Genomic DNA, 22,809 nt, shown 5'->3' with positions numbered 1-22,809 from the left:
ATTCCATCTAGCTGTATGATGCAAGCAGCAGACTTTGTATCTCCACCCTCTGGCAAAGGGAGTAACGAGAAAATAAACGATTAAGAAAGATGTTCGGAGGCAGCGCAGTAAGAGTTAGTTGGGACCTGAATTGATAAGTTAACTTTTTTAAAAAAGGAAAGTAAAATTTCACTCTATACACGTATATACTGAGAGCTGAACATGCAAAATAATCTTTCTGAAAAGGAATCAAGAGCGCTAGGATATATGTAGCTCTGAAACTTTATTTTCTAGGGATCTAGTTCCCAGACAGTGAAAATAATTAAGAACAGAATTTGTTTTGTTTTAATCTTATTGTACTATTTAAAAAACTTAAAAGTACAAGAAAAATGAGAACCGAGTTAGTAACCAAATATTCTTTTTATTATAAGAGAGATAATTTAAAAATGTTATGATGTTCCAGGGGAAGTTGTGTAAGACAGGGTTCATTATCTCAGTGCTCAATCTGTTTACCTCTTCTTTCATTCCTGCAGGTTTTTATAATTTTGTGATGGCTCTTTATCTCAGAAAACATCAATCGTTTGATTACTAGTAACACAATCTGTGAAACATGCCGACCTATAGTTCAGATTGTAGAAAATTATTTTCAAAAAATTTTAAATTCACTCTCCAGCTTTATTGAGACATAATTGACATGTGACATTATGTAAGTTTAAGGTGTATGATGCGTTGATTTGATACATTCATAAATTGCAAAATGGGTACCATTAGCATTAGCTAACACCTCCATCCTGTCACATAGTTAGCATCTCTTTTAGGAAATTATTTTTAAGAAACTCAAAAATTCAAAAAGCACTCAGCTATAAGAAAGACACAGAAAGGTTGTTAAATGGCTTAGGTTGAAAAATTACTGACTTTCATGGCAAAAATTTCTAGTTGTTCCCCAGTATATCCCCTCTCCCCTTCTTAGATGCAAACACTTGATTCTTGGCTGGACACTTTGTCCTCTAGCTCAGACTCTATTCCTCTGGCTCTCTTGTTGCAGCTAGGTGTGACTGTGTTACTAGTTCTTGGCCTGTGAGATCTAAGTGGAAATGTGGTGGGTGCTGTCTAGGAAAGAGCATCAAAGATAAAAGGTTAATCTTTCTTCTTCTTCCCTTTCTTGTTGGCTGGAATGTTGGTAAAGTGGCTAGAGCTGAAGCAGCCACTTTGGACTATGAGGAAGTACACTAAGGTTGGCCAGTGCAGCAAATACAAGAAACCTGGTTCTTGATGATGGTGCAGCTGCCGTACCAGCCTTGGACTGCCTGCCACCACTAAACTTCTTTTACATGAGAGAGAAATAAGTTGCTATCATTTAATCCACCCTTTTTAATATCAAAAAAATATGCCATAACCATTGAGGAGGGCACTTGTTGGGATGAGCACCGGGTGTTGTATGTAAGTCAATCTGACAATAAACTATATTTAAAAAAAGCCATAAAATAACTTGGTATGGATGATACACGCTAGGAAGCTGAAGGGACAACATGGAACAAAGTAGCTTTTGACCACTCACTGATGATCTCTTTATCTTAAGATAAACAATCGTGTTCAGTTATGAGCTTTACTGAAGCAGATCATACAGTGACATTTGTGATTTCCTTTACGAGCATTTCTGATGGAATCCCAGGCCTGTTATCCAGAAACAAGCTGTGCTGGTCTCATGAGTGAGAATGCTGAGCTTGGGGGTGTGGTGATCTGCCCTCTGCCCATCTCACTGACTCCTTCCCACCCTCTCCACTCCAGCATTCCTGCCTCAGAGCATGGGCACCTTCTGTTCCTTCAGTCCTGAAATGCTGTTCTTTACGCACGTATCATTTTAAGTTTCAGCTTAATCATTCCTTCTTCAAAAAGACCATTTTGGAGCAGCCATTAGAGTCCTGCCCTTTAGCAAATTATCCTGTTTTCTTTCTATCACTTTGTGAAATCACCTTTAGTCACGCATTAACTGACTTAGTGATTGTTTCTCCCTCCCATTCCCTGGTCCCTTCAATCTGCATGCTAATAGGGATCTGGCCTAATTAACTGATTACCTAGCCACAGTGCTTAGCACCCATTAAACACTCAACACACATTTATGGAATGAATGAATACAAGAAATGATTCCAGAGAACAGTCAGAGCTCTGCCAGACTAACAGCAGGCTTTGTTCAGTTTCCTGTGGTTTGCTCACTGCCATGGCACTTTGGGTGTACCATATCATCTCTTACATTTATGATATCAGCACGCATCATTAGCAATGAGATTCTTCTTATCTTTCTAATGTTGATTTATTTTTGAGGGAGAGAGTGTGAGCGGGGGAGGGGCAGAGAGAGAGGGTGACACAGAATCCGAAGCAGGCTCTGGGTTCCGAGCCATCAGCACAGAGCCCAACATGGGGCCTGAACCCACGAACCATGAGATCATGACCTGAGCTGAAGTCAGACACTTAACCGACTGAGTCACCCAGGCGCCCCTCATTAGCAATGAGATTCTTAAGGGAAAGAACCAACTCCATTCATCTCTGTATCCTCCACTGCCTAATATGAAGCCTGGCATACATTAGTCACTCAATATACATTTGCCCTGCATTATCGGAAAATATGCTGTACCTACAGAAAGCAATGCCAGTTCTTGTAAGGACCCTAAGGAGAGCTCTAATTTCAAAATGTCCTGATTTGCCATTAGAGTTGTCATATCCATAGCTCTCTTTGCTTCTTCGTGTTTCTACGTAGGCTTCTCTCTACAAAATGGGCTTGGAAATGGCTATGCAACCAGCTGCCTTAAGGACTGTGAAAGTCTGGCCTGTCTCATTTACTGTCAGGGGCATGAGGGCTGTTGACCAATGGCATGTTTTCCTGGATGGGCTCCCAACTGTTGGCTCACTGAAGAACATCTGAGAGAGTTCGGCGTAGTTGTTCCCTCTAGTCTCCTTGGCTAAGCACAGTAACTTGGATGAAGCTTCATCGTATCGTAACACTGTCCCACCCCATCGGCAAGGGCTGGTCTTGTGACCAATAAATCATTACATGCTATCTAGGTAATTAAAAGCTGATAGATGAATAAGGACTATTTCAACCAGGAAATTCCTCATACGTAAAGTAATTTATCGTGTCGGTAAAGTGGGCAACGGCACAATTTAGGAAAATCATAACACTAATGTTGTTTATTAATACCGTTCCTACAGGGGTGACACCAAAGAGTTCAACAAAGATTTTTATTGTTTTTCAGAGAGACTTTACCAACCTCAATCAAGAGATCTGAAATTCTGTAAAACACATGCTTGTTCCTTAACTTCAATTTCCTTCGGTAGTTTTATAGATCCCTTAGGCCAGGGAAAGCAGAACCAGACGGCGCTTGGGAGGACTTTACAGTGCGTGTCTGCAAAGCCACGATGAATTTAAAAGTTTTGCCGATACTAAGCTTCTGGTATTAATTGTGATATGAAACGATCCTCGATGTAGCTTCCTTTTCAGTTTTTAATCTGGTGTACTAACCATAGTGACTAAAATATTTTCTTCTGGAAAAAAAAAAAACCCAAAAAACTCAGTAACATCATCTAGACAAGTCGGAAAAGCAGGCTAGCATATGTTTATATAACATAACACTTCTCCCCAGGGTCTACCTTGCCCCATAAATTGTTGTACTGGTGTGAAAAAATACAAGTCAGGTCTGAAAAAAAAAAGTCCTTCTCTTAAATCACAACCATATTTGTGAAGAGGAAGACAGCGACATATTTAAAGTCACAGCCAAGCCTGTCACACTATTTTCTTTTTCTTTTTCCTTTCCTCAATAATTTCTCATCGTCAGATGTTCTACCTTTGCATCATCCACTGCCCCCACTCCGATATCAATATTCGGTCGTAATAGTTAATATTTCAATATCTGTGGTACTGGAATACTTGTTAATCATTATCGTCGAATCTTTATTCTGGACAGAGATGCAGAATTACTGTAATGGAAACAAAGTGCAGAACTATAGGAAGGAATGTTCCCAAATGGGAACACCCTGCCACCAACTGAGAGCCACCCAATCTGGCTGTAGCTGGAGTAACTGAAGACTGCATTAAACTCTGAGATATTTGGGGGACAGATTTTTGGAACTTCACGCATGTAGAATGTGCTGAAGTAAGGGGGAAAGAAGTGATCTGATGGTGTGAAAAGAACCCCCGATCTGTGATAAATGAGTGTAGCTTCTGAGTACAGCTGAAGATAGAAATAATATATACAGACAACACATTCCTTAGTTTACTGACCAGATGGAAGTCTTTTGACTGGTGGCACTGATAGGAAAAGGCATCTAACATCTTTAAAGTTGATGAGGCTGGCAGGAAAGGCCTTAGTGGAGATGGGAGAAAAAACGTAAGAAGAAACAGAGAACGGTATGTAAGGAGGTTAAGGGTACAGACTGTGTCTGAGTTCCAATCTCAGCTCACTCAAAGCTCTGTGACCTTGAGAACATTATGTAACCACCTGTGTCTGTGAAATGTATAACACAACTTACCTCACCGGGTTGTATTAAATATTCATAGTGTTAAATGAGTGAAGGCATGGAAAGTGCTAGAACGGTGACTGGCCTTCAGTAAATGAGGACCTATTACCATCAGAGTGGCAACCGTACATTCTCTAATGATAATGGGATGATTGGGTTTTCAATTTTATGTGTATTTTTAAAAATGAGAATGGTATTATTTATACTGGTATCACTGTTAAGAAGAGCCAAGAGTCTAGGTTATGAAATGAGATGGAATTTCTATAAATGTATTTAGGAAGTTAGGTAGGTGTTGAAAAGGGATAGTTAAAAATTTGGGGACTTTTTAAGAGAGATGGGCCAACTGAGGGAATTTTGTAATTGGCCAACTTAGGGAAACTGATGAGGGCCCCAGGTATCCCAGGAAATAGATAAATCAGAGAAATCAATGGAGTGCAGGCAACATAATTCCAGGAAGGAAAGAAAAAAAAAGACTTTCCCACTTGGGAGTAAGGAAGATCAAGGGCCCCAAAGAGAAGGTATTTCGATCCTTAGGATGTTAGCGGAAACCAGAATTTGAAAAGAAAACCTGGGGTAACTTCTCTAGGTCACTTGCTATTGTTTTGCTTACCACAAAGGTTTATTATCTGGGTTTAAATAAAACAAGGAATGCTTGAAATCAAACACAAGTGCCTGGAGAATATGGTGTGTGCACAGTAAATGTTGGTTCCCTTCCCTTCTTAGTGTTGCAAGGATTTTCTTTCAACATGTTGAAAGATACAACTCTGTCTTCAGATGGGCTGCAATGATGAACTAAGAATGTAGATTGGAAAGGACTATAAAATCCTGATCTATGTGTGAAGATGCATCAAGCTGAATATAGAAGCATGAGACCTGTACCTGTAAGTTGCCTAATTTGTGTACAATTTGCACCCCGAGATCCTGTTAACTAGAGCAAAATAGTCTGTGCCCTTGCAACATTTAAGATGTTCCTCTGGAGAGAACTGAGTGAAGAGAAGCACACAGAGAATCTGAATCTTAGGAGTTGGAAGGCAGCCTTGGATGTGCAGATGATAGATTCTGCCTAAGAATCACTGGTGGCCCACTGGCACAGAAAGGGTTTCCTCAATGAGCCCAGCATCCTATTCTACCACTAGACGTCACTACATATTGGCTCTTTAGATGTTCTATTTGTGCTGAAATCTGCCTCTGTATCTTCTGTGCATCTCTGCTTTTTCATCTGTAGAGTGGTTATAACCAGTCTGCAGTGAGGATCCGGGGAACAGAGGACAAGCACTCCTAACGAAATTCACAGACAACACTATGGGGTCTGCCTTGGCTTCTTTCACTCTCACTCCTGCCATCTGGTCTGTTGGCAAACCCAATTGGCTCTACCTTTAATGGAGATTTGGAATCTGACCACTTGCACCACTGCTGTCCTCCTGACCCATGCCACTGCGATCTCCCGCCTGGGTTACTGTGATAACCTCTGCAAAGGTTTACAACACAGCAGCCATGGTCCTGCCATGAAAACCTAAGTCAGATCTAGTCACTTTGGCTCTTGATTTGGCCACAAGTAAAAGCCATTAGGCTGTATGGGAAACACGACTGAAATCTTGGCTCTTGGCCCTCCTTACCTGCTATAATTTTCTCTATAATACTTGTACTTGTCTATATGTTTCACTTAATTATTTGTCTGTCTTCTTCCACTAGAAAAGTGAGCTGAGAAGTACATGAGTTTTTGTCTGTTTTATTTCCTAATGAATCCAGTGTCTAGAGCAGTGCCTGAATGATTGAAGGATCTCAACAAATAGTTGGTGTATTGACTGAGTGAATGCATATAAAGTATTTAGAGAAGTTCCCTGGATACAGTGTTCAATACACTAAGTATTTAATATACACTAGGTATATTATTTTTCCTAGAACCTTGGTTGCCTTTTTGAATAACTGCTCTGTCTTGCTGATGCCACACAGTGTATCACCATCCCCTAAAATATCACCTGGACCAGGATGGGCCAGTAGGGCTATTATTTTCAGTTCTAGGAATTCTGGACTATCCTGTGGGCCCTTATTATGCTTTTAGGCAAGCAAACATGCATACATATTTAATTGATTGTTTCGTTCTGGGAGAAACTGCTGCCACATCAATATAGGAAAGAACTGGAGTCCTTGGGTAGAGTCTTGGAATTAGACACTGAGACTCGGTAGGGGTTGTGACAGAAAGTTACTACACACCACACCACGAATCCTGTGGAGGAGCCTTAAATCCCGGGAGCTACCCCGGGCCCCGTGTTTCATTATGTGGGTCACATAAAACATGTCGAGTTGAGGAATGCTAATATTTATACTTATCCTGATGTTATTTATAGTAATATATTACTATATGTAACACTCAATAATATATATGTAGTATATAATACCATTTTGCTATGAAAGTTAACAGATGAGTAAATCTTATTCAAGATGGCTGGCCAATTATATATATATACACACACACATATGTGTGTGTGTGTGTGTGTGTGTGTGTGTGTATAATTGGCCAGCCATCTTGAATAAGATTTATTTATTCATCTGTTAACTTTCATAGCAAAATGGTATTTTTTATATATATATATATATATATATATATATATATATATACACACACCATATATATATATACACACATATTATATATATATGGTATATATATATATATATATGGTATATATATATATATGGTATATATATATGGTATATATATATATATGGTATATATATATGGTATATATATATATATGGTATATATATATGGTATATATATATGGTATATATATATATGGTATATATATGGTGTATATATATATATATATATATATATGGTATATATATATAAGTGGTATAATACATACAGGTATACATATTGGTACATAAATAAATTTTTCATATATTTTCATGTTTGTATATATGTATGCTATGTATCTGGCTACACTCTTGACTGAAATATAGAATTTTAAGCTTAGAAAAATGTAAACCTAAGGGTAGTTGCTTCTTTCTGAAATTAAACTGGATTATAGTAGAACTAGTGACTCTCTACACATAATAAAAATGTTCAAAAACTGGGGCACTTGAGTGGCTCAGTTGGTTAATTATCTGACTGCTGATTCCCGCTCAAGACATGATCTCATGGTTCATGAGTTCTAGCCCTGCGTCAGGCTCTATGTTGGCAGCATGGAGCCTGCTTGGGATTCTCTCTCTCCCTCTCTCTCTCTGCCCCTCCCTTGCTTATGCTCTCTCTCTCAAAATAAATAAATAAACTTAAAAAAAAGTCCAAAAAATTGAGTATTGCTACAAATATTCTTGGGATCTAACCCTAGTGCCCAGGAAACAGTAAATGTAAATTCTCTATCCCTGAGAATATGAGTGGCATTCTTGTTAAACTCTTTTTTGGCAGTTGCCATGAGGCTCATTTGCACACGTGCATACACACACACACACACACACACACACACACAGCAAAAGACTTGGTAAGCACTAAGTACTATATAAGTTTAAAGTATTCTTTTCTTTGAATAAATTCAACAGTCTTACAGTCAAGTTTACAGCTAAATTAATCCGTTTTTCATATTTTCAATGGAGCCCCAGGTATTTAAACACTGTATTCAAAGAATCGGTAGTAATAACAAGAAAAAGAATCCCTGTTAGCACTTCCCACTGTATGTGAAGTGAAGAGAAACGTGATGGAGTACTGACATTCACTTCACTTTGAATTAAACACAGCATCACCGCAAATCTCAAGAGATGATATTAAGTTCTCTGTGTGGGTAATACCAGGAATTCTACAGGCAAGGGTAGAATTATATTTGGTTGGCAAAAAGCCAATCAAACTTCACACTTCTTTTAGAAGTAGGTGGTCAAAGACTCTGTTCTTGTCATCAAAGCTGTTGGCTACAGTGGCTTAAACTATCTGAATCTCAACATCTTCTGTGACATTCATTTTGAAGATAAAACATTAAGAAGTGAGGTAAAATGAGGTCTAACGAAAATGATATTGAATTGGAATTTTAACCTCAGGGAAAAGCAGGTCCGGTGAGACAGAGAACATCAAATAAAAACAAAGGACTGATTTTCCAAATGGTATCTTCAGACACACATAGTCTCTGATTTTACTTCTTCAGGAAAAAAGGACTCTAAGCAAGGTAAGCAGATGCATTCACAGCTTTCTGTTTTCCTCACAATACATGCTGTAAATTTTCCAGAGTTCATAGTACATGTTTCCAAAGAGGCCTTCACCTCTGGTGGAAGGAAGTACATGCTCCTTGATACGTCTGGTTTTGCTGTAATAGTATATAATACCTCTCTCTAATAAATTGAACCACAAAAATTTTTTTCAAACGTGTCTGCATTCTGCTAATTTATAAAAAGCAGGATGCTGTCAGATAAAATTTCATGAAAATGATCTATAAACCAGACTGTCAAAAGTGAAAGGTACTCAGGCAGTACTTAGGGGCAACAAATCCATGGAAACCACTGGAAATCTTTCCTGTGGCTGCAGGACAACAATGTACTGTAACGGAGCTCACATTTCCTTGATTTGCAAGTTACTGTGAGGTCACAGGAAATCCTGAAATGTTTTCCACATTTTCTTTTATACATTTTATGTCAAATTTCCTGCAATTGAAATCATAAACCCTCCTACTGCTGGAATCTCTTCTGAAGGAAAGGAGATCTTGTGACACTCCCCCATGAACACCTAATAACTCAATTCCTACCAGTGTAACCAGAACCTAAAAGACAGAATTGAAAATGGACTGTGATAAGGCTGAAACGTCAGATGCCCTAACTCGTTCAAAATGAAAACTAAACCAATCTCATTAAGACGACTCTAAAAGTGCATTTAATCTAGTGACGGTACACTTTTCCCTAGAATGAGAGATAACAGAAGAAATGACAGACTGTCCCAAAGACATCAGCTAACCATTTCTCCAAATCTCTGATTCAGAATGTATTTGTGGATTTATAGTCTAATTTTAAAATGGCATCTTCTAGATGGAGATTCTTAACATGAATAAAGCTCCTGACCACATTTTAGTGTTCCAGCTAGGCTTTTGAAAGGGTAAGTCAGATTTAAGTAGAATGTCCAAGTTTAAAATGTTCTCTCAAGATTTATCACTTGCAACTGTGGAAATTAAAAATAGCTTTTAAATGGCCAAATACTATTTTAATACAAATCCATGCCAAACAAGGTTCGTTAATGAACACCAATTTTTAAGATTAGTTGGATCGGGAGTTATCAGGACACATTACCTCTCCTGACATATCAGGGGCCATCGGAACAGCAGGCCACAGAGATGAGTAGATTCCAAAAAACACCACCCAGAGTACGATGCTGCCCCAAATCGCAATATGGCTGAACTGTGAAGGAAGAGAATCTGAGTCACGTGACTTTTAGGTAGGTCGGCTCCACAAACACTAATGAAGCTTTCACAAATTCCCTTATTAATTTTTTACTACCTCCATCAAATAGTATCTATAGGAATTTCTAAATAATGATGTGGGCGTGTTTAACTAGATCCTTCATCAGGGCTAATGCTAATGTCTTCCAACCACGGCTAGGATGTTTGTGCTACTGGCATTTAGAAGTGTTCCGTCTCTGTCTCCTTCGGGGGCTTTCTCCCCTGAATCTCCTCTTTTTCATCTGCTACCATCTTTAACCTCCTTTGTTTTCACTTTGCATGCTGTCTCTGGGAGAAGTTAGACACGTGGGAGAATGCTACCTGTATGTTGATGACGGTCAGCTCCACGTTTCTTGTGCCCATCTTTCTCCTGAACATCAAACTTTCATTTCTTTTTGTTTCTTGGGTCTCTCTACCTGGATACTGCAAAACTAATGTTCTAAACTGGAACATGTTTTTATCCAAACTGGGTATTTACAAATATCTGAGGACAAATTTTTGCTAATATTGCTGGTCTTCATAATGATTTTCCAGTGGATTTTCCGCCAAATGCATCTTGTGACACATTCTACTAAGAAAAGACTCTTAGTCAAATAAGTTTGGAAGCCTCTCTCCTTCCTGGGATATTCACAATACACAATAATATATTCAAGGCTCTGAAACTCTTGTGGTCAATAAACCTACTTTAGTTTTCTTTATTCACTGTTTCCAAATCAGACAAACTAGAATCCCCAGTTCTCCTCCTTCCACCCAAGACCCCTCACAATGAACAAACTGTGGGACCAGGGAACAGGGATACACAAAGTTAGTATAAATAACAACAATGTTCACAGTTAACACCTAAATTAACGTGAAATGCCTTGGTTGTGGAGAGAGACACTCTTACCCATGTCCAATATGAGGTCTCCAATCCAGCTTTCAAACACACGGTTATCACCACAAACTAAGACAGAAGGGAAAATGTTATTTTATTTCATAAATGTGACAGTTCCAATGATTGAAGTGAGGTTTATAAAGACTAAGTATTACACTGTGAATTAGACTATGGGACTGGTACATGATTCACAGCTTGCCTTGTATGTGCACCAAGCAAAGAAACAGGTGGGCTATCTGCACATGGTGGCCATGGCCACTCAGAACCGCCCATTAGCAGCATCACACTCCTGCCACCATTCCTGCTCTCCTCACCTGCACAGCCTCACGGTCCATCCACGAGGTTTGTGCCTGCCGTTTCCTGTACAATTCGTGAATGGTGAATGCAAACCTGCGGTAACTTGGATTCAAGTGTGCTTTAATTTGATTTTAGGGGCACCTGGGTGGCTCGGTTGAGCTTCCGACTTTGGCTCAGGTCATGATCTCACGGTCTGTGAGTTCGAGCCCCACATCAGGCTCTGTGCTGACCGCTTGCTCAGAGCCTGGAGCCTGCTTCAGATTCTGTGTCTCTCTCTCTGACCCTCCCCTGTTCATGCTCTGTCTCTCTCTGTCTCAAAAACAAATAAACATTAAAAAAATTTTTTTATTTTATATCATCTGTAATGGGGTGCCTAAGGTGGCTCAGTCACTTAAGCGACCGACTCTTGATCTTGGCTCAGGTCATGATCTCACGGTTCGTGAGTTCGAGCCCCACATTGGGCTCTGCGCTGACAGTGCTGAGCCTGCTTGGGATTCTCTCTCTTCCTCTCTCACTGTCCTTCCTGTGCTCTCTCCCGTGCTCTCTCTCTCTCAAAATAAGTAAAATAAAGTTAAAAACTTTTTAAAAACATTAAAGAAATATCATCTATGAGACTTAAAGCCTCTACTTTCCGAACTTTAGAGATAAATTCTAAAATTCTAATATAACTGGCTGTTTAGAAATTTAAACACTTACTCTGTAACTCTACTTACTTAAAAACCCTACCGATTAGGATATAAAAGCCTGTTATGCCCTCCGTGATGCACACACCCATTATTGACTCTGCTACTAACTCTGCAGTAAGGGAACCTGCTGTAATGAAGTGTCCTGTGTTTTCCACAGGGTGGCTCAAAGGTTAACTGGACATGCCCTGGAGTCACACTACTTGTGCTCAATGTGTCACCATTAGGCACTTTGGTCAAGGCATGAGGCAAGTTACTTGACATGTGTGTTTCCGCTCCTTCACCTGTAAACTGGGACTGATGTAGGTCACCTCCCTCACAGGGGTGTGGGTATAAAACACTAAGAACAGTGCTTGGCGCTGAACTGTTATCTGCTATTATCTTTTTATAATTAAAAATGAAGTTCTAAGGGGCGCCCTGTGGCTCAGTTGGTTGAGCGTCCGACTTCATTCAGCTCAGGTCATGATCTCCCGGTTCGTGGGTTCGAGCCCCACGTCGGGCTCTGTGCTGACAGCTCAGAGCCTGTAGCCTGCCTCGGATTCTGTCTCTGTCTCTGTCTCTCTCTCTGCCCCTCCCCTGCTCACACTCTATCTCCCTCTGTCTCTCAAAAATGAAAACAGTAAAAAAATTTAAAAAGTATAAAAAAAAAAGTTTTAAAGCCTGTCAGTAGTCAAAGGAATTCTGGGCACCGAAGGCGGTGGCAGTGTGACACCAGCCTCGCACGGGTGGTCAGGGCACGCTTGCTAGCTCTGCGTTTCGGGCACTTTCAGGGTTTGCAAATGACATTAGGGGCTTCCCCGTGGGGTCATAAAGCCAGGTTCAAGTGAAGCGTGTGGGCCTTCTCAGCAAGATATCTAACGGCAATTTAGGATTAATATCTGTAGAAATAAAACTCTTAAAATGTAAGTGCTCATTAACAAACCCTATAAAAGTTCAAAACTAACAGGCGTAGGTTGACATAAAGAAAAACACCTTCCTGAGACCTGAGTGCCTGAATGTGTCCCTAAAACACATCCATGATACATCCTCCGATTAATTTCTAAACGTACTCTATCAAGTAGTTACTTATTTGTTTTGGCACCCACGCTGCATGAGACCAAGTCACCAGCGCCCCTGACCCGACACACTTTCTCTCTCTGTCACTACTTCAGTTGGTTGATGTCAATGGAAAGAAGACCTCTGGAAAAAACTTAATCCCTCTGTTACTTACTGGCCTTAACATCCTATCACTCAGTAACTTAAACACTTGATATTTAAGCATCATAATATAGTTTTTCTACCAACTGAACCGGCCACACTGACAGCCACTTAGTATTTGGAGCAGCACACTGCTTTCATCGGGGGGTCATGGACAGGGACACAGGATTAGAGAGGAGGGAATGCTGGCCTGAGAATTCAGAGTTGAAGGTGAGTAGAAAACTTACCAGACACCAACCACGTGACCTCGGGCATTAGCAGTCAAGTAATAGTTTTGACTTTTAAGGTTAAAGTGGTTTTAAAACATTTTTTGGACCTTTATGGCAGGAACGGGATTGCATGCATGTCTGTGTCCTCTGTAAGTGTTTGGACAGTGACTTAACACAGTGGGTTCCATGCCTTGTGTGGATGAAATGTCCCTAAAGAGTGATTCCTCTCCCATTTCAGTCATCATGAGACTCTAGAATAATTACTGGTTAAATACCCAAGAACAGTATGATAATATTTGCCATAAATTCAGGAAAGCCAAAAAAAAAAAAAAAAAAAATTAAGGGCAGTAAAATAAAAATGAGGAAAAAGAGACAAGGAAGAGAAAAAGGGCAAATGGGGGGCACTAAGAGTAAAGAGGGAATACTGAGAATAGCAACCAAAGTCTTGTAAAGTCAGTGAGCCCAAATGACATATTAAGAACCTAACATAAAAAAACCTCTTAATAGTCAAAACATCTATTTTCATTTTTATTTAGATTATTATTTTTTAATTGATTTATTCTTGAAAGAGAGAGAGAAGGAAAGAGCACACAAAAGTGGGAGAGGGGCAGAGAGACAGGGAGAGAGACAGTCCAAGCAGGCTCCACACTGTCAGTGCAGAGCCCTTCACGAGGCTCAATCCCATGAACCGCGACATCATGACCTGAGCCAAAATCAAGAGCCAGATGCTTAACCAACTGAGCTACCCAGGTGCCCCTCATCTTATTTCTTTTTTAAGGGGAAGTGTAAACAACTCTAGATCCAGCAGTGCACACAGTTAAAAGGATTTGATCTGATATACAAACTAGGCAAATGTTCTGCACTCACCGTGTAAACAAAGTTTCCCAACAGCAGATAATCGGAGGTTTTCCCATTTCCAAATACGGTACCTGTATGACAGGAAGAGAGGCTTGTTAGAAATGAAAATAAATGAGGTCCTTTCAGAATCCTTTCAAATATAAATCAATTTACATGTGTTAAACAAAAGAAGGGGAACCAAGTGGCACACAATAGAGCCAGCAACTAGCGAATTAAAAAAAAATTGTAAGAAGTCTCACAAAATCGCTATGAATGTGGGTCACAAAGTGAAAACAATTTTTCCAAAAGCCAACATGAAGGAGGAAAACCGACTTGTTAACCAATTCTTAGGATCCATGAGATGGGGAAAAAAAAATCGAACTAAGTATTAAGCAAAGCCTAATGCTATGGACACTGAGACAGGAAAGCATCCTGAACCCTTAATAAAGAACTCTGTTAACAATATAGATGAAGGTTTTAGGGAGGCTTCGTACTTTCTCTTCATAAAGTTGTTGGCATTGGTCCAAAAGGGATTCATAAATGCAACTCACAGAAGACTGAGGGCACCAATATGATTCCAGGCATATAGCTCTTGGAAGGTCTGGCTGAATTTAGGGGCATATTTTAAAGTATTTTGTTATCCCAGAAATGACTAACTAATGTGGCTTTAGATGAAGGGAGTGGTAGCTAACAAAGAAAAATGATTACTGTTAAAAAAATTAAAATAATAAAAATAAATGAATAATCATATCATTGGCACCACGGAAAAATGTAAAACTCATGGCATAGGCAATACGATATCCTATTTATACAAATAGGCAACAATATTTATTCAAAGTCTCACGTGCAAGGACAAAATATGTTAACGTATGGGATGAACCAGGCAGAGTGGCACTGGTGTGAAAAGAAGGAATAATCAGGTGAGTTTGGGCGACACAGACTGGGGCTTGGTTCTGTGACTAATTGTATCACGTTGGTGTATAATCAATCTCCAGCCAACTCAGTTTCTTCACTTAAAAGATGAAGTGAAACGAACCACCCTGGAGGAGTTCTGAGATTAAAATGAGGCTTCATATGTAAGGCACCAAGCACAGTGTCAGTACTGGGAGCACGTGGTAGGGGCTCCATGATGTGGCTCTACCCTCTCTAAAGTTTTTGGTACAAGTAGTCAGGAAGGGCTGCTTAATGGCTTGGCAATAGAGAGGACTCCTTCCCTCTGTGGGGGTATTCCATGATTAGGGATATAGGAGCTGCCGTGCTATGTCTTATGAGTACATTGGGGACAAACTTGTAAGTGTCTGCAATCAACCTGCAAATTTCCATACAACCAAATTAACATACTCATAAATCTACAAAATAACTGGAAGTGTCTTATGATCACTTCCTGTTTTCCACGCATTTACATAGGTCCCTTAACCAAAATATATAAGTTATCAAAAATGATCACATTTGGGTCCAAGTAATAAGCCTTCTGGTCATGACTGGTTCATCATGAAGAAGCCGAAGATTCATTTGAAGATCACATTGAGAAAAAAAATTAAGAGCCTATTGTGGGGTTTGTTGGATTCAGCATTTGGATCATTCAGGCAAATCATTCGTTCTCATACTTTCTCATCTCTAGACTCCTTTGCACTTAAAAATTATTGAGGATCCCCAAAAGCTTTTGTTCATGTGGTTTATATCTATCGATGTTTACTAAGTTAGAAATTCAGGCAGAATATTTAAAAATACGTATTGATTTATCTAAAAATAATAGTAATAAACACAATACATACAATATAAACAGATTTTATAAACAATATTTCCAGAAACAGAGCAGGTTAGTGAGAAAATTGGGCACTGTTTCACATTTTTATAATCTAATGTCTTGCTTAATGGAAGGCAGCTGGATTCTCATATTGTTCTGGTTGAAATATATGAGGGAAATTCAACTTCACGGAGAGATGGAGTCATAGAGGAGTGTTTTAAGAATCTTCTCTAACGAGATTCTTTGATACTACATCAAAACTCAACAAGTAGTTTCGTGAAGGTTACACGTGGAACCTGAAACTGTATTAGTGAGCTTTCAGTGCTCTAATTACAGTAAGATCGGGGGTTCCACTTGACACTCTGAGTGGATCTTCAACCCAGGCAGGATTCTGCAGCCTCTTGAAAGTAGCTGGTTCAGGTCAGAACTCGCATGGCGCATAGGGCACTCTGCCCGGTTCAAGTCTCACTGGTGCGCAGCACAACGGCTTTCTGCTCCCTTCCCGTTTTGTCACGCAGAATATTAATGAGACGTGCACCAGGTTTCAGGATTTAACAAAGGTATCGGTTTTACAGCTTCTTCAAGGCATGCTTAAGTGCAACTGGCTTCTGTTGTTGTTCTTTAATGTGGGTGCCTGGCAGGGAAGAATACCACTGCCCAGTGGTCCGGTGGTACCACTATGTGTGCTAAGGTACCAGCAATTTTACCCGCCTTGCTTTTGTATCAGCCGTGAAAAAAGAAAAATCACATCTGGATAATACGATAAAAATTTTGAAATTTTGACCTCAGGTAGCCCCAAAAAAGGTCATGGGTATTTACAGGTGTCTATAGGCCATACTGTGAGAAGTAAGGAAATGAATATTTCGCTGTACTTTCTATAGCCTTACATTTCTTGTGTACCTCATCCTTTCAAGAGCTACAAAAACAAAAACAAAACCCCAAATCTAAAACCTCTCCTTATTTAAAAATTAAAAATAAGGCAAAAAAACCCCACAACAAACCCCTCAACATTAGAATGTTACAAGGTAATTTATGCCAGATGCCATTCATGTCATAAGAAGAGAAAGCACGCGTGCCCTTGACTGGGCTAGGTCTGGGTCTACAGGTGGCACCCTTTTTATCAACTGCCTCTGCTGATGGTAGCTGGCTCGGGCAGTTTCTGGGAAACTGTGAATATGCAAAGGGAGTCCTAGGATCTGTTCGCCAGGAGCTGGAGTTACCTGGTAATTCCTTTCAAACTCTGTCACTGTTCAGGTGTTTTTAGATGCTACTCGACTTGAGATACTTTGGATATCCAATTTCTGTTTTCTAATTTACAATGCTGAAATATCAAGAGATGGCCATGTGTAGTCTTTCATTCCTATATTGATTTTGCAATCTGAAAATAAGGTTTACGTAGGGAAGTTGTCTAAGGTCCTGCATTGTACCCTACATCTCAATGTCCCACGGCTCCAAAGAGTGGAAGCAATCTAAATGTCCGTCAGTGGAAGAATGGATAAGCAAAACATGGGAAATCCATACAACGGAGCATCATTCAGCTGTAAGAGGTGAAGTACCGATTCATGCTGCAACTTGAACCAAGGCCACATATTACGCGATTCCATTCTTCCAAAATGTCCAGAACAGGCAAACCCACAGACAGCAGTGAGCGGCTCCCAGGGGCTGGGGGGGGAGGAGCGATAGGGAGTAACTGCTAACGGGTATGGGGCTTCTTTAGGGGGTGATGGGAATGTTCTGGCATTAGACAGTGGTGAATTTGGGCAATTCTGTGAATATACTAAAAAACGCTGAATTGTACAGTTTAAAAGGTGAATTTTATGGCATGTGAATTATTATCTCAAGAAAAAAAAAATCCATTTTGGTTCTCCTGGCCCATCCGGGTCAAGAGGCTATACTCGAATTGGATTTTCTTACCACTCATTTCCATGGCTTAGAAAATGAGAAGTATTTAGTGCACTGGCAGGGAAATTAACAAAGAAATGAGATGAAAAATCTCTGATTCAGATATGAAGCCCTCACCCTCCTTGTAACATTTACCCCATACGTGCCACGTGTTCCCATGAAGGGACAGTTCACTAACTAGGTATTGTTTCAAACACTGCAAGTACAACATTGAACCACATGGGGAATCCCTTCTGGAACTCTGATTCTTTTTTTAATTTTTTTAAATTTATTTATCTTTGAGAGGCAGAGAGAGAGAGACAGAGAGAGAGAGAAAGTAGGGGAAGGGCAGACAGAGAGGGAGACACGGAATCTGAAGCAGGCTCCAGGCTCTGAGCAAGCGGTCAGCACAGAGCCCGATGCGGGGCTCGAACCCACGAACCATGAGATCATGACCTGAGCCAAAGTGGGACACTTGACTGACTGAGGCACCCAGGCGCTCCTGGAACTCTGATTCTAACTAAGGAGAAAGACAATAAAAAGTGAGCAAATATGTCACACCCTGGTAGTCAAAGACCTCACGAAGAGGACAGAGGATAATGAGGAGGAGCAGAAGCAGAGAAGGCAGTGTTGGTGGCTCTCTGGAAGCCCAGGCCTGAGGCACAGAGGGAGAGAACCCGCTGAAATATCTGGAGGACGAAGTCAGCAGTGCATCCAAGCGGCAGGCTGGGGCCCCGCGGCCAGGAAAGCAGGGAAGACACAGGTGGAGGAGTTAATCCCGGTGAGGGCTGTGCATTTCGTTCTAAACTCGACAGAAGTCTGTGGGTTTGTGAAGAGCGAGGCACGTGGTCCATGTCCCTTTTACCAGGACCACCTTGCCTGTGGAGAACAGGGCGTAGGAGGGCAAGAAGGGACCGGATGCTGGCTCTTCTATTGCCAATCGTTAACTCACAGCCGGCGGGGGAAGGCCTGCACTTCTAAAGGACGGACAGACCTGGGGTGGGGTAGGTGTCGTGTTTTCAATGCCTGTAGTTTAGGGGCAGAGGCCCCCAGCAGCCGGCTGCCTTCCTCGGGATCTCCAGCAAGGTCTGCTCCAGGGGACACGGCAGTACCAGCTCGAGAGTCACAGGGATCACTTTCTAAAGTGGCTACTTTATCATTTTTATGTGCAGAGGCGATTCACCATCATCCTCTCTCTCAGGACTGACGGAATAAAGTCACTCCCTCAAAACAAGCAGAGGAAAAGCTTACACTCCAAGATGACCATAAAAACATATTAAAAATCTCATTCAAGATGTCGGCTCACATCGACTTGAAAACACGAGTGTTGTCTTATCAGGTTCAGTATAAAGGGCTTGGTACAAGCCTCGCAGGTATAATAAATGGACTACATAAAATATTAGCACTACTGTCTTCAAGCTCTACATCAATGGAGGAAAAAAAGAGCCCTAAAATTTAACTCTCTGCAAGTTTGGAAAACATGAGAAGTGGAGAAGAAAGGCTTTGCATATATTAAATCACTTTGCTCCCAAAGGAATAATAAAAATCTTTAAAGTGTGTACAGTTTTTGGATGCATGTATTTTAAGTTAAGGAAAACAGCATAAAATGAAACACTGCTATAATTTTTAACATATATTGACATTGAGTTATTTTTCTAAAAACGTAAAAAGTCATCTCTTAGCATTCATATCCTTTCTACTTACCATACTGAAGGGCTTTTAGTGGAAACCAAAACAGAATAACTGAGTGGAAGAGGCCATTTAAACAATGAACCCAGAAAACCTGAGGGAAAACAAAAATCCATGAGAACCATTTGCGATAAACTAGCTCTGTGAACTCTGACCTTTCTTTTTATCTGTGAGCTAGATTCACAAAACGTGTTTCTGTCGGGCCACCACTGTGAATTAATAGAACTGACAGACACTTTCTGCCTCTTAGACCTTCATGGGTCATTTATTTATTTTTATGTTTCTCAAAATGTTTTCTCAGCTTCACTGAAATTTTTTCTGCTTTCTGAAAGCCAAGTATTAAAAGTTTAAATTTCTTCCTGCAAAGGAAAATAATATTTAAAAGACATGTAGATCCTGAAATTCTTTAGGTGCGACTGTTTTCATAATTCCAGAAGAACAGACTTTTGAAAAGACTATAATTTGGTGAAATCCCTACTTTCTCTTTCCCATGTGCAGTACAAGTGTAAATGCTTCAATGGTAAGGATGTAATGCATCCTTTCTCTCCCCCCACCTCTCTCTCTACACACACTACATGCTAGAAATAACAGGTACACCATTTGTGTGATTCTTTACCGCACTGCCACTGTTACTGAATTTATAAAAGGCTTCCACAACTTTTAACACCTGTCAACGTCAAAGTTCCTACAAGTGTAACGTCGTTTTAGTTAGTACTTTTCTATATCGATTGTACTTTAAGAACAAGGGAGCATGTATGGCCGGTACTTTCTCCGTGGCAGGGATGTGCAAGATTAAGTTATAGGAAAACCATTTACAATTCTTATGGTCCTTTGAAGTGCGGCAGTTTTGTCATTTAAAAGTGCTTCTTGCAAGCAAAACTTATGCTAAATAAAACTGGCATGTATTAATAGTTTTAAGCTGTTCAAACAACAGAAATTAAGTTGCCTGCCTCCCAAAATTTTCCACTGTGATCTCAATCTCCTTTGTTAGCTCACCCAGCCACAGCGGATTGTATGATCCAATTTACGCTCCAATACATTACACATTTGAACTTGTGTTACTCATTAACCTTTGTCTCTTCTCCTCACTATGTCATTACCACAAGTTTTTATTTGACAGAAAGCACAGGTGGGTGCAAGAAAAATTAGTTCTACTTTTCCATTTTCCTGACCGATACTTATTGTCACATGCTAATCCTTTAACCCCTGTCACGACCTCAGAACCTCCGACCCTTTTTACCATAACAAACGTAATCATCATCATTCAGGGCAACAATGCTTCTACACTGGGGATCCACAGCAACTGCTGTGTATACAACTATGCATTTTGTAGCCATTTGTCCCTGAATTTTAAAACACTTAGATGGGATTTAATCAAAGAATTTTCACTGAAATCATGAGACAATCCATAAATACTATTAAAAATGGTTGGCAACTTGTATATAAATATTCAAAGGATAGAGAAGTTGTATAATCTGTTTGTCTTGATCTGATGACTTTTGAAATGCATGGGCTCTGCAGACAATGAAATACTTTGTAAACAACAAAAGAACAACAAAGGATACAAGGAAGTATGCTTCCACACTGAAACTATAAACTACCTTTTCCCTGGCCACAAGACTGTCTAAAGTTGCCATGTGCAGAGGGCACGAAAAGATGTGACTTTCCAGGAATGGCTTTGGATACTCATGGCAGGATCAATTTATGTTTATAAGCAAGAGTACCATGGCCAAGTCTGTGGCTGGGAAGTTAACTCTTGAGAGAGTATCGTGGAGCCTGAGCTACGGTAGACTGGACACCTGTGACTGAGCTTGATACAACTGTCCAGGTTAGTGAGAATTACTGTTAGCATGCCAGTAGCCCTGGAACTTTTCCAGCTCTCAGATCACTTTTCCAGGAAAACAACAGTTCACAGTCCATTGTATCTGCTCTGTGTCTTACCGTCATTTGAAAATACCCACCACAGGTAACGAAAAGAATTTACAGCAAAGTGGTGCCATTTAATAAAAACTGGACATCATAAATAAATTTTTAAAAGTCCAAAAATCGGGGCGCCTGGGTGGCTCAGTTGGTTAAGCGTCTGACTTTGGCTCAGGTCATGATCTTGTATTTAGTGAGTTTGAGCCCTGCCTTGGGCTCTGTGTTGACAGCTCAGAGCCTGGAGCCTGTTTTGGATTCTGTGTCTCCCCCAACCCCCTCTCTCTCTGCCCCTCCCCCACTTGTACTCTGTATCTCTCTCTCTCTCAAAAATAAATAAAGGTTAAAAAAAATTTAAAAATCCAAAAATAAGACATTCAAAAATTAAAGCATGCATATTGCACATTATAAGCACTAAACATTTTCAGAGACTATTAGAAATACTTTTCAGAACCAGTGGCCCAGGACACTTCAGCTTTTGTTGTTGTTGTTAATTGACCAAGTTCAGTTATTAAAAACAATGCCAACAAGTCGTATCTGCACACCTGGATACGCATGCACAGTGCATTCATGAAGACCTTGTCTCAGAAGATGAATGACACCCTGGCTATCAAGTTAGCGTTTCCAGTGTGAGCTTAGCGGAAGTGAAATGCCTTTTACTTTATTCTCTTGGTGTACTGAGAAAAAATGTCCTTTGAGGGTTTTACAAATTAATAAACATTAAAAATATCCTATGGTAACTGTCCTAAATTCAAAGCATTGAATTTAGGTCACATCTGATTATTAGTAATATGCCAATAACCACGTACTGTACTAGATGGGAAAAGTTCTGTGAAGGTGTATTATATTCGTGGCTTTTATCATATTTTCAAAATAGCATCTACCTTGACGGTTACAAAATTAAACATTTTTCTTTCACTTACACTGAACAGAAACCTGAATTATTAACAAACACTGGTGGAAAGACTTTAAAATATAAACCTGAGGGAAAGTAAACTATGCAAAAATAAATGAGATATTTTTGTTGTTGGGATGAATAAACACCATGACCCCAAAGGATGACAAATAGTCCATGGTGTGTTATGTAGGGTACAAACTCAGAATGTGATTTTAGATAAACGTTAGATATTTTATCTTGTATTTAAAATTTCATGGGTTGGAAATACTGAGTATTATGACTGAGTTATTGGCCAGAGATTGTAATGCCCAATACAATCTAATATTCTTATGAGGTTGAAGTTATTTCACAAAACAGAGAATTGATAAAGAATGATACATCATCCACCCCGCCACCACTTTACACATGTAAAGACAGACCTTATCGGTCCTGGATGACTGACCCCTGGGAGGAGTGAGCCTTTCCCCACAACGCTGCAAAGACAGAAAGCCGGAGGGCCAAAAGGACACTCTTGTCTGTCTTTCAGACCCAATTTACTGCTGCCTGGCAAACCCCAGTGAACTGTGGTTACAAGTTAATTTTATAAGAAAACAAACATATAAAAACCCTTCTCAGTCCATATCAGAACCTGAGGCAAATATGACTTGCTGTGGTCAGAACCCTGGAGTTGTTTCC

General features: G+C 40.0%; 1 protein-coding gene across 7 annotated transcripts in view; it reads right to left on the bottom strand.

Moving 5' to 3' along the window:
- Positions 1-22,809, bottom strand: part of ATP8A1 (ATPase phospholipid transporting 8A1) — a 231,874-nt gene that overhangs the window by 25,691 nt on the left and 183,374 nt on the right. For 6 of the 7 annotated variants that reach the window (XM_019413074.2, XM_019413061.2, XM_019413077.2 and 3 more), the window contains 4 exons: positions 19,335-19,413; positions 14,033-14,094; positions 10,792-10,848; positions 9,757-9,864 (listed from right to left, as the gene is read on the bottom strand). In XM_019413074.2, coding sequence (XP_019268619.1) covers positions 9,757-9,864; positions 10,792-10,848; positions 14,033-14,094; positions 19,335-19,413 — 306 coding nt within the window. Of the gene's footprint in view, positions 1-3,262; positions 3,520-9,756; positions 9,865-10,791; positions 10,849-14,032; positions 14,095-19,334; positions 19,414-22,809 lie in introns of those variants that run through there. The other variant, XM_019413084.2, reaches the window with a different exon arrangement.

The sequence above is a fragment of the Panthera pardus genome, unplaced genomic scaffold (genome assembly GCF_024362965.1).
Source record: "Panthera pardus isolate Hobbes unplaced genomic scaffold, ASM2436296v1 HiC_scaffold_13, whole genome shotgun sequence".
Classification (NCBI taxonomy): Eukaryota; Metazoa; Chordata; class Mammalia; order Carnivora; family Felidae; genus Panthera; species Panthera pardus.
Note: the sequence above shows the minus strand (reverse complement) of the source record. Positions and strands in the feature narration are given on the sequence as shown.